At 40.2% G+C, this 17,816-nt stretch overlaps 1 protein-coding gene across 3 annotated transcripts in view; it reads left to right on the top strand.

The window, feature by feature from the left end:
• TULP4 (TUB like protein 4) overlaps window positions 1–17,816 on the top strand; it is a 244,597-nt gene that overhangs the window by 137,396 nt on the left and 89,385 nt on the right. For all 3 annotated transcript variants that reach the window (XM_072141034.1, XM_072141033.1, XM_072141032.1), the window contains one exon: window positions 5,745–5,906. In XM_072141034.1, the coding sequence (XP_071997135.1) occupies window positions 5,745–5,906 (162 nt within the window). The remainder of the gene's footprint in view (window positions 1–5,744; window positions 5,907–17,816) is intronic.

Here is a 17,816-nt window from a genome sequence, read left to right as displayed (position 1 = left end):
GGGATATGGAAATCAATTTTCCTTTTAAATAGTGTAAATATTTAAGGGATATGACATGTTTATATGTCAATTTAATAGCGTGAAAGATTCAACTTTAACCCCTTCATGGCTGCCATACGGCTATATACGTTCTATTTGCACATGCCCCGAGCAGAAAGGAAGTTTATTAATGTCTTGACAGTGACCAACTTCAAACGCCCGTGTCTCCTGAACCCTGGCACATGAAAACATAATTTTATGTCCTTTAAAACAGTACAATTTCCCCTGTAACCCTTTCACGACCTGTGACGTAATAGCAGTAGTATGTTCTCCAAGTAAGAGGCTTTAACACTCTTCCCTAAAGTGCGCATGAATCTTTCCCCAATTCCATTTGCTTGTGGCCAGCATGATGTTATCTTTCTGTGTGTGAACCCCAGGTATTAAGAGAACTGTACAAATGTATGCGCATTAAATGGAGGGACATTATCGGTTTTTACTGCTCTAGGAATACCATTTGCTAAGAAAATGTTGTCCAACTCTGAAATTACACTGTTTGCTGAGGTCGAAGAAATAAATGCAAGGTATCTTGAATATTCATCGATTGCTACCAGAATGTATTGCCCATGAAGCAGTGAGCCATAGATATCAACTGCTATTTCTTCCCAGACAGGTGTAAGTAAAAAAGACATTTTGTAAGGGCTCTGGTTTTGATGAATGGGTCACCAGCTGACATGTGGAGCAATGCTTTATCATGTCTTCTACCAGCTGATCCATGTTTGGGACCACACTTTTTCACGAAGAAGTTTCTTTGTGACAACTTTTCCCAGCTTCCCTTCATAAACAATCTGTATTACAGAGCGACACCATGTTTTAGGAACAACCTTCTTTCTGTGACTGACAGCCTTTCAGCCTTTCTGTGACTGACAGTTCTGACAGTTCTGCTTTCACACATGAGAAGGATTTGAGCTCCTTGAGACTTTTTTCAGTGTCTGATAATTTTGCTCCCTAAATGTCATGCAATTCGCCATTCTGAATAACGTGTATTAAGGCACAAAGTGTCTAGTCATGTGTGGTTGCTGTCACAAACTGATAAGCTGAAAGGGCCTCTGGAATTGTATGAGCTGTAACAAAGTAGAAATATTCTTCAGTTGACCACTGAGTATTTTGATCTACTTCTGTAGGATATCTTGAAATGTATGTCCTGCTGTATTTACCAGGTCTGTGAATCCTTTGATCTCCTCTAAGTCATAGACTCCATCATTCAATTCTAGCTGGCATCTTGGCCCTTGGGTTTTCAAAGATGGGAGGAGAGCTTGGTGGTCTGTGGTAAAAGGAGCTACATACAGAAATGGATGAAAAGCATATCCCCAGACAACAGCTAAACTCGCTTTTTCAAGCTGAGAGTATATTCTTTCTGTATTTATTTCTGCATAAAATGATACTTTGATCTGAACTGTTGGGTTTGTATTGTGGTAGAATAGCTCCCAGTCCCACTGGACTCTCATCCACAATGAGTTCACTGTGTAAAGTTGGATCAAAATAGCACATTGTCGTAGTGGAACATAGTTCATTTTTAATAGTATCAAAAGATTTTTTTCTGGAGACCACTTAAATTTACAACCTTGTTTTGTAAGGTCTCTAAGTGGTGCACTAATTGTTGATAACTTTTGAATGTATCTAGCACAGTAGCTGGCCATCCCAAGGAAGGATAGAACTTCACTAACAGGAACAGAGGCCATTTTTATTGCTTGTACCTTTTTAGGATCGGGCTGTATTCCTGCAGCAGAAAAAATATGACCGTAAAACTCTAGAGAAAGTTTGTTAATTGTACATTTCCCTTTAATGTGAGTCCCTGAGCTGATAAGCACTCATAAACTGCATGTAATGCATGATTGTGTTAAGTCTGGGTTTTTCCACAGACCAGTATTTTATCACTATAATTGAAAGCATTGGGAATGTGCTGGATTACACCTTAAAGAGGACCTGTCACCTCTAAAAACTGCACTAGGAGCTACAACAGCCGCCGCAGTGTTACATTGCTAGAGTTATTGGAAACCTCAGTTACTGCTAGCAAACCATGCAGCGCTGTACAATAGAAAACGATGGACCATGCTGTAAGCGGTCGGGCGTATTCATGAGGGGGCGGTCCGAGGTGCTGCATTGCCCCCGGACTGCCCTCCTACTCCATAGGCCGGCGGTGACTGCCCAGCCTCACGTGGCAGTTACCGCCCTTAATTACGCCCCCTCATGAATACACAACTGACCGCTTACAGTGCAGCCCGGCGTTTTCTATTGTACAGCAGTTATAGCTAGCGTTATCGGAGGTTTCCGGTATGCTAGCAGTGTAAGGTTACATTCACATGATGTATGCCCGCCGTACCGTAGTACGGTGGGGAGTGGAGAAGGGGATGAGCACATCTCGCCCCTGCCCCTCTTCATAGGAATACACAGCGCACGGTGCTGTATTCTGTAGAAAGATAGGACATGTCCTATCTTTCTACAGGCTACAGAACGGTACGGTGTTGCACGTGTCGCTCCCGTACGGCGCCATGAGGCCATAGAAGTGTATGGGGTGTGTATATAAGCTGTATATACGTCCCCCATACGTTCGTGTGAATGTAGCCTAACACTGCGGCATATGCTGTAGCACTAGGAGCTGCTTACTTTAGTAAACAGCTCCTAGTGCAGTTTTTAGAGGTGCCAGGTTTAAATGGCATCTCGGAAAATTTCTGCTAAGCACTTTTTAAGCCCAAATGTGTAGAAAATGTTGTCAAATATCTTGACTCCAGGCTCAGTTCCAGCTGATGGTAGCCTTTGTTGAGTTCCAGTTTTGAAAAAATTGTTGCTCCATTTAGTAGATGAATAATGTCATTCATTGTTGCAGAGATGTCTTTCTCTCTGAATGGCAACATTTGGAAGAGGTATATAAACACAAATTCTTAATTTGTCAGGATCTTTTAATTTTGAAACCACCACAATTGAACCACAAACCCATGGGGTAGTACCCGTGACTATTTCACCGATATCCTGATCCTGTAAGGATTGGAGCTCTTTTTCCACCTTTTTCCTTAGATGAAAAGGAATGTGTCTATGAGCTTGTGCAACTGGATGGACGCTTGCATCCACATATAGGTGCACTTAAAAATCTTTCAATTTCCCCAGTCCACAAAATAGTGAAAATAATTCATTAAGCATAATTTAGAATTTTGTTGTCACCTTGTCAGTTATTATGTGAATGACCTGAATGAGACCAGGGTTCATAGCTGTATGGTAGCTAAGAAGACAACCTGCAGATCCTTGTAGGATGTAGAATCTTGTTTTCTGTATTTTGTCTTTGTAATTGATTTTGGCATCAAATAATTCTACAGTAGGTAGGGGACCCTGAGATCCACATGGGAAGATCTTTGTGTGAACAGTCTTGAGCACTGGTTTTATCTTCATCTTTTCATATGTATTGTTGTCTATGATGTTCGCAGATGCTCCAGTATCAATTGTAAATGTAATGTCAGTACTGAAAACCGTGATTATAACACTTGGAGACTCCAGTGGTTTGGGTGCAGAGGTAATGAAGACATAGTCATTGTTGGTGGCTGATGACTCCTCTTCATCCTGTTGTAATATTTGTAAATTGGCCTGTTTTTTCTTTTGGATTTGTAGGAGGCTTGGTAAGTGCTGATTTGCATACAGATGCATAATGGTTCTCTTTACCACATTTGCTGAATGATTGCTCTATAGCTGGACATTTATTTGTGTGAGAAAAGTCTTTTCCAAATCGGTAACATTTCATATGTTTCCGAGTTCTTTTGTCTACTGTAGTTTAAAAGTTATGTTTTGTATGGGAGATGTCACCTTTTTCAATTGTAGTGGCCTGATGATCAATTTTTTTATATGGCATGAGAACATCATGTAGGTATTAGTGTCTGCAACAGGTAGTGTGGTATATGTCATACACTTCTGAGCCTGTTTAGTGCAAAAGTAAATATTTTTTCCTTTTATCATCTTTGATGGCTATGGCTTCCAGCAAGTTCACAAATCTGTTTATCCAGTTTCTCTAGTTGTGAGCCAGGTTGCTGGTATCTGTAGTTTAAATTTTGGGAGCACACGTGGCTGATATATTCATCTGCCATCTTAGCTCTCTTCAGTAGAGTAGTGCAAAAAGTAACTGTGCTGTAGTTTCAGGGATTCAGATCTTCTATCTGTGTCTGTAGGTGTTTATCTCGCACACCTTGGCATTGAGCACACGTAGAATGGGAGTCAGTATTCACTCATTCCATCCTTGTCGCCAGTTGTAATGTCTCCATGTGATAGCAGCAGACAGAGATGAATTCCATCAGAAACTTCTTTTATTATAACATGTGCAGCCAGACATCCATCATTCCTTCTTCTAGCTTCCAGCAGACCATATCCCCTAAGGGTATATTCATACAGCCGTATACCAGCCCGGTGGCCCCTCCCCCCTCCATAGAGAACAACAGCGCAAGGCCGTACACATCAGGAAAAATAGAGCATGCTCTAGCTTTTCCCTGTGTATGGTGCCACACATGTGGCACCATCCTGCCATGGGGCTGCCATTGCCGGCTATGGGAACGTGCATGCGGATGCAAACTTGCAGCCGCATATACATCCCCCCCAGACGGCCGTGTAAGTTTACCCTTACTTCTTGTCAAGTGTTCTCATTTCTTAAAGAGACATGTAAGCTTGCTGTATGTTGCAGGGATTAAAGCATTTTTTTCGGTTCTACAGATTTCCAGATATTTTGATATACTTGTACTGAATTTTCAATCACTAGAGCTGCATTGCTCAACATAATTTATTTCACCTATAGGATGTGAACCTGAACAGAGCATTCTTTTTGCATATGCCTAACCATGCTTTGCAGCTGAAAAGTCTTCAGAACCTTTCATCTTTTCTTATGATTCAGCCTTACGCTGCATATCTTGTTACCTTTTGGTCCATTCTGATTTTACCCTGTATTTCTACTTTAGTACTAGGTCTTGTAACATTCCAAATATAAATGTCTTGTTACCTATCTTATCTGTCTTCTGATTTAGTCTGTGTAGATGGTCTGAGAATAGAGTTTCAAGAAAGTTGCTTTTTATTTTTGATAGGTATAGTGTAAATACAGATACTTGATCACATACACTGTCAGGTCAATAAGGGGAAAAACCGGTGCTGTGTATAGTGCGGGTGCACTTCTCCAGTGTTTGTGTAATCACTAGAGCAGTGCAGCTGCTCTATACACAGAATCGGATATCCCCCTATAATAATACTAGTAGTAGTAGTAGTAATAATAGAATATAATATAAATACTCAAGTATAGCCCAAGTGGGGCTTTTTCAGCACAAAAATTGTGCTGATAAAATTAGCTTATATTTGAGTTATTATTTTTTTTTCTTCCTATTAAAGTAATTTCTGTACTTGATTTTACTTGGAGCCATGATAGCAGTCAATCTTTGATATTATACAAAGATGGTTTTGTGGTAGATCGTTTCTTATTAAAATCTCTTTATTAGATATCTTTTTCTTTATTCTATCTTTTATACATTTAATACATTTTTCAAGCCCACACAAGGCTTTCCCTCAGTTTATAGCATCATACAGATTGGAGGCACAAACAGGGTAAGTATTACTACTTTATTATTTTCTTACTCAATTCAGTACTTAACGAAATAGAGCACATAAGAAGGAATGGGATATAGAAAGTGATTAAGTTGTGTTCAATTTATTGCTGGCAAACTAATTATGTTCCTTTCTTTTCTAAATAGGTTAGTGACTTTACATGGAGCCACGATGGCACTCAAGCGTTGATATCATACCGGGATGGTTTTGTGCTTGTGGGCTCAGTGAGTGGTCAACGACATTGGTCATCAGAAATAAACCTGGAAAGTCAAATCACCTGTGGCATTTGGACCCCGGATGATCAGCAGGTATTACAATTATGATGAAAATAATAGTAAATCTTTATTTATGGAGCATTATAATAGTTTGTAGTGCTTTACACATCATGGCCCAGACCAATGATTCTTAACATTGTTTGAGGTACCAAACACACCAGTTTCATATGCACATTCATCGAACCCTTCTTAAGTGATAAATCAAATATGTGTGTGTCTTGACCTCTGTGGTGGGGGCTCCGCCAAACCCCTGAGACCAACTCACCAAACCCCTAGGGTTCGATAGAACCCCGTTTAAGAACCACTGGCCTAGACATATCAACAAAATAAGACAAGGCAACGTAATAAAATGGTAAATTGCAACAAAAAGAATGGGTAACCAAAATTTTTAAGCCTTGTTTTTGCCGAGGCCCCTCATTTTGCCACAAATAACTGGGAAAACGTATTGACTCAAGTATAAGCCTAGGGTGGGAAACGCATTGGTCACAGCCTCCCCGAGTAATAACATGCCAAGTGGTCTCCCCCAATACTGAAATTCCTTTTTGCAGAGCCCCTAGCAATAAAATTCCCTCTAGTAGAACCCCTGGTAATAAAATGTCCTGCAGCAGAGGCCCTAGTAATGAAATGCAGCCCCCCAGATAATGAGACTTTTTAGCCCTCTTAATAATGAAATGCCCCGCTGCCCCTAATGATAAAATGCCCAGCAGCAACCCTAATGATGAAATGCCCGGCAGCCAGCCCCCCCAGCCCCCACCAATGATGAAATGCCCTGCAGCCCCTGTGTGTATAAAAAAAATAAATAAACTTTCATACTCACCCTCCTGTGCTGTCCGATGCTTTTGTAACAAAGAGATGCATCTGTGCACTTTGCACGCCGGCACACATTATGATGTCATCAACGGTGACACAGGCGCATCATAGTGTGCGCCGGCAGGCAGAGCACATGGATGCGTCTCTCCCTACTTTGACACATAAAGAGATGTAGGAAAAGAAGCCATGGGGAGCATCGAGCAGCGATGAGTATGGAAGTTTATTTTTTTTAGACACTTGTATAAGCCGAGGTGGTGATAAGTACCTGAATAGCTATTGAAAGATGGACACAATTTGTATCAGCTACAGGGAACACATTTGCTATAAAGTCTAGTATTAGACTTGCTGTAAAAATTTCAGGATTTAGTACTTTCAATAAATGAAGTACAAATGGAGACATGGAAAATATTTAAAACATATATACCGTATATACTTGTGTACAAAAAATATGCTGAAAAACACCACCCCGGTCATAAGCGTTTAAAAAAAATAAACTGCCATATTCACCTTCCAGTCCTGCTTGGTACTTTCCTCGGCTCCTTTTGCCTGTAACAAAGCAAGACAGAGACTCATCCATGTGCTCTGCCCACTATGACGCTGCTAATGACATATAATGTGCGCTCCGCTTTGTTACGCATGAAGAGCTGAGGAAAAAGGAGCTGTGGGGAGCATCGGGCAGTGCCGGAAGGTGACTATGTTAGTTTATTTTTATTTTTTTTTAACCTTTGTTTGGTCCCTTTTGATATTTTGAATTAAACACATTGGCCGGTTGTATTGTTATGTATGTGATAAATAATCAAAGTCCTGGACAGAGGTAAGTATTAATACTTTATTATTTTTACCCAATCCATAATATAAAAATTACTGAAACTGGAAAACTCGCATAATAATATGACTTGAGTTTAACCCCTTAAGGACGCAGGGTTTTTCTGGTCATTTCTCGCTCTCCAACTTCAAAAATCCATAACTTTTTCATTTTTACGTGTACAGACCTGTGTGAGGGCTTATTTTGTGCGTAACAAATTTTACTTTCCCGTAATGTTATTTATTTTAATATGCCGTGTACTGCGAAGCTGAAAAAAAATTCCAAATGTGGAAAAATTGAAAAAAAACGTCACCTTCTTGTGGGCTCAGTTTTTTCGACTTTGACTGTGCACTCAAAATAACACCTCAGATTTATTCTTTGGTTCGGTGCGATCGCAGTGATACCAAATTTATATAGGTTTTATTGTGTTTTAATACATTTTCAAACAATTAAACGAATGTGTACAAAAGAGAAAAAAATTTTTTTGCCATCTTCTGACGCTAATAACTTTTTCATACTTTGGGGTACGGAGCTGTGTGAGGTGTCATTTTTTGCGAAATGAGGCAACGTTTTCATTGCTACCATTTTGAGGCCTGTGCGACATTTTGATCATTTTTTATTTCATTTTTTATGTGATGTAAAAGGGTGTAAAAGTCGCATTTTGGACATTTGGGCGCCATTTCCCGCCTCGGAGGTCACCCCCGACCGTAACCGTTTTTATATTTTGATAGATCGGGCATTTTGGGACCCGGCGATACCTAATATGTTTGTGATTTTTACTGTTTATTATGTTTTATATCAGTTCTAGCGAAAGGGGGGTGATTAGAATTTTTAATATTTTATTAATTTTTTTAATTTTTTAAACTTTTTTTTCCACTATTTCTTAGACCATATAGGGTGCATTAACCCTAGATGGTCAGATCACTCCTACCATATACTGCAATACTTCTGTATTGCAATATATATATGGCATTTTTGCAGGTCATTCATTACAATGAGCCACTGGCTCATTGTAACAAATCTCCAGAAGCCATGTAGCCTCGTGTCAAAAGAAGACCCGAGGCTACCATGGCAACCGATCGCCGCCCCCAATGACGTTCGGAGGCGAGGCGATCGTAAAAAAGATGTTGCAAGCACTGACTGCGGTTATTAGCAGTGGGGTTTTTCTGCAAAATGCAAAAACCCCACCTTTGTATGAAGAGGAGCCCGTGAGCCCTCTTCATACACTCCTTATACCTCTGCGCCGTAGAGCTACGGCGCAGAGCATTAAGGGGTTAAATGAGTATTCCCACAAAGACAAGTTCTTTTTTATATGTACCAAAATAATACATTCTCTAATTCACTGTTATTAACAAAATTACTTCATTTCACAGAAATAAGTCCAACCTGTCTCCATCAGTCCTGTTGTACATAATTTCAGTTGCCTCTAGACACGACCCTGTAACTTCTGACTTTAGGGTCAGGCCGCCAGCTTTGATTTCTGTGTGATCACGTGGATCTGAGTTTCTTTGTCTTTCTGCTCTGAGCCTTTAGCCCCACCCCCTCCACGGAGCTCACACTGGCATATACACTGATTCACTTCCTGCCAGCACATCATGAGCAGAGAGAAGCAGCAAACTACAAGGAAATAAGTGATCTGGGGGAGGGGAAGGCAGCCACATATCTGTGAGAACACAGATGTAGCAGGCTGACAGTGTAAAAGTCTGACAGCCTCTGTGTAATAGGCATCTCATCATCTTTTATCTGTCTCATCTTTCTGTATATGCGTCAGTGTGTTAGTACAATGTGAGAAGCCAGATTGTAATGTGAGAATTTCCTTTCGTGGGAAAACCCCTTTAAGTGTAGGTCATAAGAATGTGATTACATATCATAAATATAAATAAACTAAGCTTATCCTCTACATCGGTTGTGTTTCTTGCTTAAGTAAAATGTTGCTAAATTTCGCCTAATACTGAACAAATTGGTTGTGCTGCTGATGAGGTGGACTTTGTGTTCCCAAAATTGTATATTTTATTTCTATTTAAAAAAAAAAAAAAAAATTGCACACAGAAAAAATGTCAGCATCAGCAGAATGAAACTCTAGTGAACAGTCAAATAAATAACCATAAATATGCACAGACAAAATAAATGGATAGTACACTTTTATGAAAATAAAAAATATATAAATAAAAAGGTTTAGCACTGATAAAATAAACGTGTTAACTATGGTTAAAATAATCAGGTTAAAGTGAGGCTGAAGGAGTGAGAAGTTACTGAATTGGCAGAATAAAGAATTTCTTCTATCATCTACTTCTTTACTCATTCTGAATATTTGACTCATATTAATAATAATAATAATCTTTATTTATATAGCGCCATTAAATTACGTAGCGCTTTACAAATCATAGGGGACATATACAACTATATTATACTACAAAGAACAAACAGTCATATGGAACTCATATTCTGCACAATGCCAACAATCAAATTTACAAACAAACAATTTACATTGTAAATTGGTAAAATAACTTAATCTATACACGGAAGACTATGTTTGCAACTAAAATGTATAGCCCATTTGCATACTAAATGAACTCTACAATATGTAATGTGCCAGTTTTTCCCCTGTATCCACCTCTACAGCCTTTTTGTTTGTTTTTTTCTTTTTAACCCCTTATCACCGACACTAGTTTTCAGCTCAATGACCAGACTCGATTTTTCAAATCTGACATGTCTCACGATAATTGGTTATAACTTCGGAACGCTTTAACATATCCTGGTGATTTTGAGAATGTTTTCTCGTGACACATTGTACTTCATGTTAGTTATAAAATTTAAGTGATACGTTTTGCGATTCGTTCTGAAAAAAAGTGAAAATTTGGCAAAAGTTTATACAAATTCTTCATTTTTGAAGTTCGAAATGTTCTGCTTTCCAGATAGGAAGTAAAACTACCCAAAAAGCTTGATAAATTACATTTACGGAATGTCTGCTTTATGTTGGGATGATATTTTATGCATCCTCTCACTTCATTTTCATGAAAATTGCCAAAACTCACATTTTGAGGGAAAACTCAGCTTCCAAGTGACTTTGTAAGGCCTAAATAATAGTAAAACCCCATAAATTACCCCACTATAGAAACTTCACCCCTCAGCGTATGTAAAACAACTTCTATTAAGTCCATTAACCCTTTAAGTGTTTCACATGGGTTAAAACAATATGGACCTGCGATTTAGAAACTATGGAATTTTTTTGGAAAATACATTCATTTAGGCCAAACTGACAGTTTCAGAATAAATTAAATGATGAAACGCACTGCAACGTTTGATGCCCAATTCCTCCAGAGTGTATTGATACCACATATGTGGTGGTAAACTTCTGTACGGGCGCACGGCCAAGTATAGAATGAATGGAGGCGCCATTCACTGCCTCCTATACTCCTACTACCTATACATTTTTATTTTTTTTGGTAATGCAAACATATGAGGGCTTATTTTTTACGGAATGAGATACAATGTATAGATAATTCATTTAGGGGGGTCTATAGCTTATTCATGAGATTTTATTAACTATTTCAAGGGGGACACAAACATTTTGGATTTTTAGCATTTTTTCCCCCCCGCTCAACGTAATGTAAAAATAATATTTTATCTTTATTCTCTGGTTCACTACGATTGCGGTGATACCTCATTTATATAGTTTTTCTTATCTTTGCTCAATTTTCCTGAGCAAAACCAATATTGGAGAATATCGCATTGTTTTTACTATTGACAATTTTTATTGCCATAACTTCTGTATTTTTCTGTTGTCAGACCTGGTTGAGGGCTTATTTTTTGCGAAAAGAGTTGTTCTTTTCAGTCGTATCATATTAGGGAATGTAGCTTTTTTGATCACTTTTTAGAACATTTTTTGTGATGGTGTTTGATGAAAAATTGTATATTACGGGAAGTTTTTCGTAGTTTTTTTTTTCATCGTTCACCGAGCGGGTTCAATATTGATTTAGATTTATTGTACTGATTAATATGGACGGGGTATACCAAATATGTATGTTTTTGTGTTTTATTTACTGTATTTGCATTTTATGTGTTACTGGGGAGATTATGTGACTTTTATTTTATTTATTTATTTAATTATATTATAAAAAGATTAAATTTTTTTTTTTTTTTAACTTTTTTACATTTTCTACTTCTTGGCTTGAATAAGCGATCATCCGATCGCTTATTCAAGCCTTTACACTGTGCATGCTCAGTTACTTACAGCCGGGTCCTGCCAGGAATGTTATATATATATATATATATATATATATATATATATATATATATATATATATATATGTTATATATATATATATATGTTATATATATATATATATGTTATATATATATATATATGTTATATATATATATATATGTTATATATATATATATATGTTATATATATATATATATGTTATATATATATATATATGTTATATATATATATATATGTTATATATATATATATATGTTATATATATATATATATGTTATATATATATATATATGTTATATATATATATATATGTTATATATATATATATATGTTATATATATATATATATGTTATATATATATATATATGTTATATATATATATATATGTTATATATATATATATATGTTATATATATATATATATGTTATATATATATATATGTATGTTATATATATATATATGTATGTTATATATATATATATGTATGTTATATATATATATATGTATGTTATATATATATATATATGTTATGTATATATGTGTTATATATATATATATTATACACAAGGGTGGTTCAATAAGTACCCATGTCTGACGACATGAGGGAAGTTGATGTTATCATTGTGTACTGCCATCTGATTGACAGGTTAGTTTGGATTTGGCAGCCATTTGAGCAATACATGTTTCGTGATTTTCGCTAAGATGGAGAAAGAGCAGTATTGTTCGGTTATTCACTTTTTGTTTTTGGATGGGAAAAAATTAAAGGAGATAAAAGCAAAGTTGGATGCTGTTTATGGGGACACTTTGCCATCTATGACCACAGTTAAATATTGGTTCAACGAATTTAAACGTGGGCGAACATCCGTTTTTGATGAGGAGAGACCAGGATGCCCAGCAGACATGGTTACTGAGGAAATCACTCAAAAAGTCCACGACGTGATACTCGCTGATAGACGAACAAAAGTGCACAAAGTAGCAGAGGCCCTAGGTGTGTAGACCGGAACTGCAATTAATATTTTACATGATAAGATGGCGATGAAAAAATTGTCGGCCTGATGGGTGTTGCGATTGCTCACGGTGGACAACAAGCGGATGCGGCTGTTAACTTTGAAGCAGTGTTTGGAGCAATGTAAGCGAGATCTAAAGAAGTTTTTGCCTCGAGTTGTCACAGTTGATGAAATCTGGATTCATCATTACACAACAGAAACTAAGCCACAATCAAAACAAAGGATCTCTCCTGGCGAATCTGCTCTAAAGAAGGCGAAGACGGTCCCAGCGGCCAGAAAGGTCATGGTGACGGTTTTTTGGAATGCGAACAGCGTCATCCTCATGGATATTTTTGAAAAAGAAAGAACGATCACTGGACAATACTGCAGTGAGTTATTGGACTCAACAAAAAATTGAAGCAGGCACAGCCGCATTTAGCGAAAAAGGTGCTTTTTCAACATGATAACGCACCAACACATTCATCCGGAGTTGTCGCTGCCAAACTGCATGAATATGCATTATGAATCGCTGCCGCACCCCCTCGTATTCGCCTGATCTGGCTCCCTGCAACTTTTTCTTGTTCCCTAACATGAAGAAATGGCTTGTGGGCAAAAAATTTGGCTCAAACGAGGAAGTCATCGCCGAGACAGATGTATTTGGAGAGTCAACATTGTAATGAAGGGGTTAAAACGAGGCTGTTATGGTGACAGATCGCCCCTCCTTCATGACATCGCAGGGAGCGACAATCCTCGGTAAGATGGCGGCGCCCATTTTTGAAGCTGCCGGCCTAGAACCAACCGCTGGTGTTACCGATAAGCCTTTGCAGCTAAGACTTAACAGTTATGGAGAGGCTTAGCCCTCTCTTTTGTGCTCAATTAATTTAAGGACCATTTTATTTTTTTTTCGAGTAAAAAAAAAAAAATGTGCTGAAAACTCCTAACTCGGCTTGTACTCAATTTAGCACACGCCAGAACGTCAGCGACAGCACTGCACAGGGAGAGGGAGCCAGAGTCGGAACATCATTGGACAGAAGAAGAACTCCCGGAGGGGTGTCGGTAGGTGAGTAAACTTTTTTTCTTATATGCTGGGCAGGGGCTGTATACTAGGGACAGTGGACTGCAGGCTGTATACTAGGGACAGTGGACTGCAGGCTGTATACTAGGGACAGGGGACTGCAGGTTGCATATTAGGGACAGATGGCTGCAGGTTGTATATTGGGGACAGGGGGCTGTAGGCTGTATACTGGGGACAGGGGGCTGTAGGCTGTATACTGGGGACAGGGGGCTGTAGGCTGTATACTGGGGACAGGGGGCTGTAGGCTGTATACTGGGGACAGGGGGCTGTACGCTGTATAATGGGGGGACAGGGGGCTGTAGGCTGTATACTGGGGACAGGGGGCTGTAGGCTGTATACTGGGGACAGGGGGCTGTAGGCTGTATACTGGGGACAGGGGGCTGTAGGCTGTATACTGGGGACAGGGGGCTGCATTCTGTTTACTGGGAGCAGGGGCTAGGGGCTGAAGCCTATATACTAGGGACAGGGGCTGTATACTGGGAGCAGTGGGTAGGGGCTGTAGGCTGTATACTGGGGACAGGGGCTGTATACTGGGAGCAGGAGGTAGGGGCTGTAGGCTGTATACTGGGGACAGGGGGCTGCATTCTGTATACTGGGAGCAGGGGCTAGGGGCTGAAGCCTATATACTAGGGACAGGGGCTGTATACTGGGAGCAGTGGGTAGGGGCTGTAGGCTGTATACTGGGGACAGGGGCTGTATACTGGGAGCAGGAGGTAGGGGCTGTAGGCTGTATACTGAGGACAGGGGCTGCAGGCTGTATACTGGAGGGCATGCACCGGCTGGCTGTATACTGGGGACAGGCTGGGACCAATGCATTTCCTACCCTCGGCTTATACTCAAGTCCATAGTTTTTTCCAGTTTTTTGTGTACCTCGGCTTATACTCGGGTCGGATTATACTTTTTTATATACAGTATTTTACAGAACTTCAAACAAAATGAAGGTTTCATTTATAATTTACTAATTTCATCGTTCATTCCTAAAATTTACCCATAAAAGTAGATAATATATTCTGTGGTTTCTTCTTGGACACCCACATGTGGATGTAACCTTCTGTCTGGGCACATGGTGGGGCGCAGAAAGGAAGGAGCCATTGAGCTTTTGTAGGGCTGATGTTTGCTGAAACTCTGACACGTTTGCAGAGCCCCTGAGGCAACGTTCACATGTGGCATTTCGATTGCAATCCAAAGGCTCCATCTGTGATCGTATGTTAGGTAATATTGCATTTCCTTTGCATTTAGTTAACGCGTTTGAAACATAATGTTACCTTAACATGTGATCATGGGTGAAGCTTTTGGATTATATTTCAAAATGCAACCAAAATCCCATGTGTGGATGCGGCTTCAGGTACCACAAACCCGTTATCCCACAGAATTACTCTATTTTGCAAACTTTTTATCATGTGGTATAGGGGGCATTTTAACCCCTTGCCACTGATGGGCTTTTTAACTTTTACTTTGTTTATCGCTCCTCACTTTCAAAAATGCATAACTTTTTTTTTATTTTTCCCTATATATAGCTGTATAGCTTGTTTTCTGCATAATAAATTGCCAGCATATTATATCCCATGTCGTGTACTGGGAAGCGGAATTAAATACATATACAGTGGTGGAAAACTTATTTTTATTGTATTACGAATGTGCTTAGTTGCCCATGGCAACCTACTAAAGCTCACCTTTATATTTATATATTCATGAGCACTGGTAAAATGAAAGCTGTACTGTAATTGGTCGCCATGTGCAACTAAACTTACTCTTATGCAGCTTGATAAATCTTCCCCTATATATGTTGTTGCAGATCTTTCAAGAGATCCCTCTGTGTTTCACAAATCAATCACTGATAATTAATTTTTTTCAGTAAAGTAGGAAATGGTTAATCGCAAAACTATTTGTAGAAGCAGCCATATGTTGTAAACCTCTAAAGAGCAGTTATTAACCTATATTTGCTCCCTGTTGTTAATTGTCAGAACATCATTAAGTCCTGCTATTTATCAGCAGTTTAAATTATTCTTTGCACAGACTCATTTGGCTCCATTTCCTTAACGAAAAATAGGACCATTATATTGTTTAAATTGAAAGACTGAAACGTTCATATTTTTGATAGTTCTTTTGTTATTTATGTATTTTTTTTTTTTATACATAGCACAAATGAAGATGTAACATGCTTGAAACTGCTATACTTGATTATGGAACTGTGCAGCGCTAAGGGTGTATGGAGAGGACTCACAGGCAAAGACTTACCAGCTATGGAGAGGCCTAGCCCGTGAGCCCTCTCCATGCAATTGGCATGTGATGTACCGTTACGTCACATAACCTGATGCGTTTCAATTCGATTCGGCATGTGCACATGTTCTGTAGTAACCAAGTAAACAAGTCCATAGAAAAACAGATTAGATATTATGTTAACAAGATCATACAGTTTTAACAAAAGTACCCAACCAAATCCGTTACAAATACACTTCAGTCGGTTAGCAGTCCTTAAGCCCCAGCAAAATACAATGGAGTAGACCCAAGTTGGAGCACTCGGCGACATTAAGGGATCAGCCCAAAAAGTTACATAATGGTGTGTCTCATAAATGGTTAGTATTTGGGGGAGTGGCCTGGCTATGGAGGAGAGCAGACACGTCCTACCTTAGCTCCTGCTCACCACCGGGTTCTCTTGTGATTAGAGTGTCACCCAGCACCACAACCTACCCACACATTGGCCCAAAGAAAAAGAAGGACCTGCAGAACAACCCAGCGCCTTCATCGAGAGTCTCAGCAAGAGGCAGCGGCCGTTTTTTGACTCCCTGCCATCCAGCTTCCACAAGGGCCTCCGGCGCCAATATGGCGGAGACGCACGCGGGCCGCGGCGCCACACCGACATCCTCTCCTCCTCAGGCACAAGACAGTGGCGGACCATCAGGGAACCCACCCCACGGCAGAGTGTCGGAGGAGCGGAGCAGCGGAAGTTAAAGACGGCAGTGGCGGCTGGTGAGACCGCGCGATCCGAGGAGAAGATAGCTGCAGACTACGTGGCATGCCCTGCACATGAACGGGATCGCGGCGGGCCAGAGATGGAACAGTCACCGGGTGCGGCAGCACTGCTCACGCCAAGCACAGAGACGCAGGGCAATGAAGGTACGGCAGAGGGAGGATTGTGGGGATCCCTTGGGCAGGGCCTCCCTTCCCCCTACAGGACAGTCGCCTACTTCAGCTCCAGGGAGAGGGCAGACAGAGGGTCCCCTTACTCACATGATATCCCCCAGACACAACCTCCAGGTGCAAGCCAAGGTCCACTACTCTGCCCACATGGAGAGCCCAACAAAGCAGCAGATATATGGGAAGGCCCAACAGGCTCCCACAGGTGCCATGGTGGTTAACCCCGGGCGACCTGAAAATCTGAGGGTCATATGGCCGCCTTCAACAACCCCAGATTTACAAGAGAGAGAGAACCTCCGGGAGGCGGGGAGGACCGGGAGATAATGCAAGAGTTGCCCTCGTCTGATCTCCAGCTATCGGGCATGCCGGTTTCACCTGGACAGATGGCACAAATCCTACCACATTCAGCATGGTCTGCTAGAGTGCATGCCCCATTCTTGCACTCCCCTGCCATCTTACCCCAGATGTTTGAGGCCACGCAATCTCCAGAGAGGATCGTTACTCCGCAAATATTGGTCTCTGGTTCCATGGGCTCCTCACCGGCTTCACCAGCTTTTATGTCCCCATCTTTCGACACTCGCCAAGCCTCGATACTGACACAATACTGGCTGATTTGCGCAACTTTAAGACACACCTAAAAGCAATACCCACCAGGGAAGACATGGAATGCTACGTGTCTCGCCTTGAACAATCCTATGGTGCAGAGGTGTCCATCTTGAGAGAGGAAGTCCAGCAACTGCGAGCCAGAACAGAAGCAACAGAGGCTGCCCAGATAACAATACAGGAGCGGACAGACTCACATGCAGCTTTATTGGCAACGCACACATATCAATTACAATACCTAGCTGACCAATTAGATGATGCGGAAAACAGGGGGAGAAGAAACAACATCCGAATAC

Source organism: Engystomops pustulosus, chromosome 3 (assembly GCF_040894005.1).
Source record: "Engystomops pustulosus chromosome 3, aEngPut4.maternal, whole genome shotgun sequence".
NCBI classification, from domain to species: Eukaryota; Metazoa; Chordata; class Amphibia; order Anura; family Leptodactylidae; genus Engystomops; species Engystomops pustulosus.
Note: the sequence above shows the minus strand (reverse complement) of the source record. Positions and strands in the feature narration are given on the sequence as shown.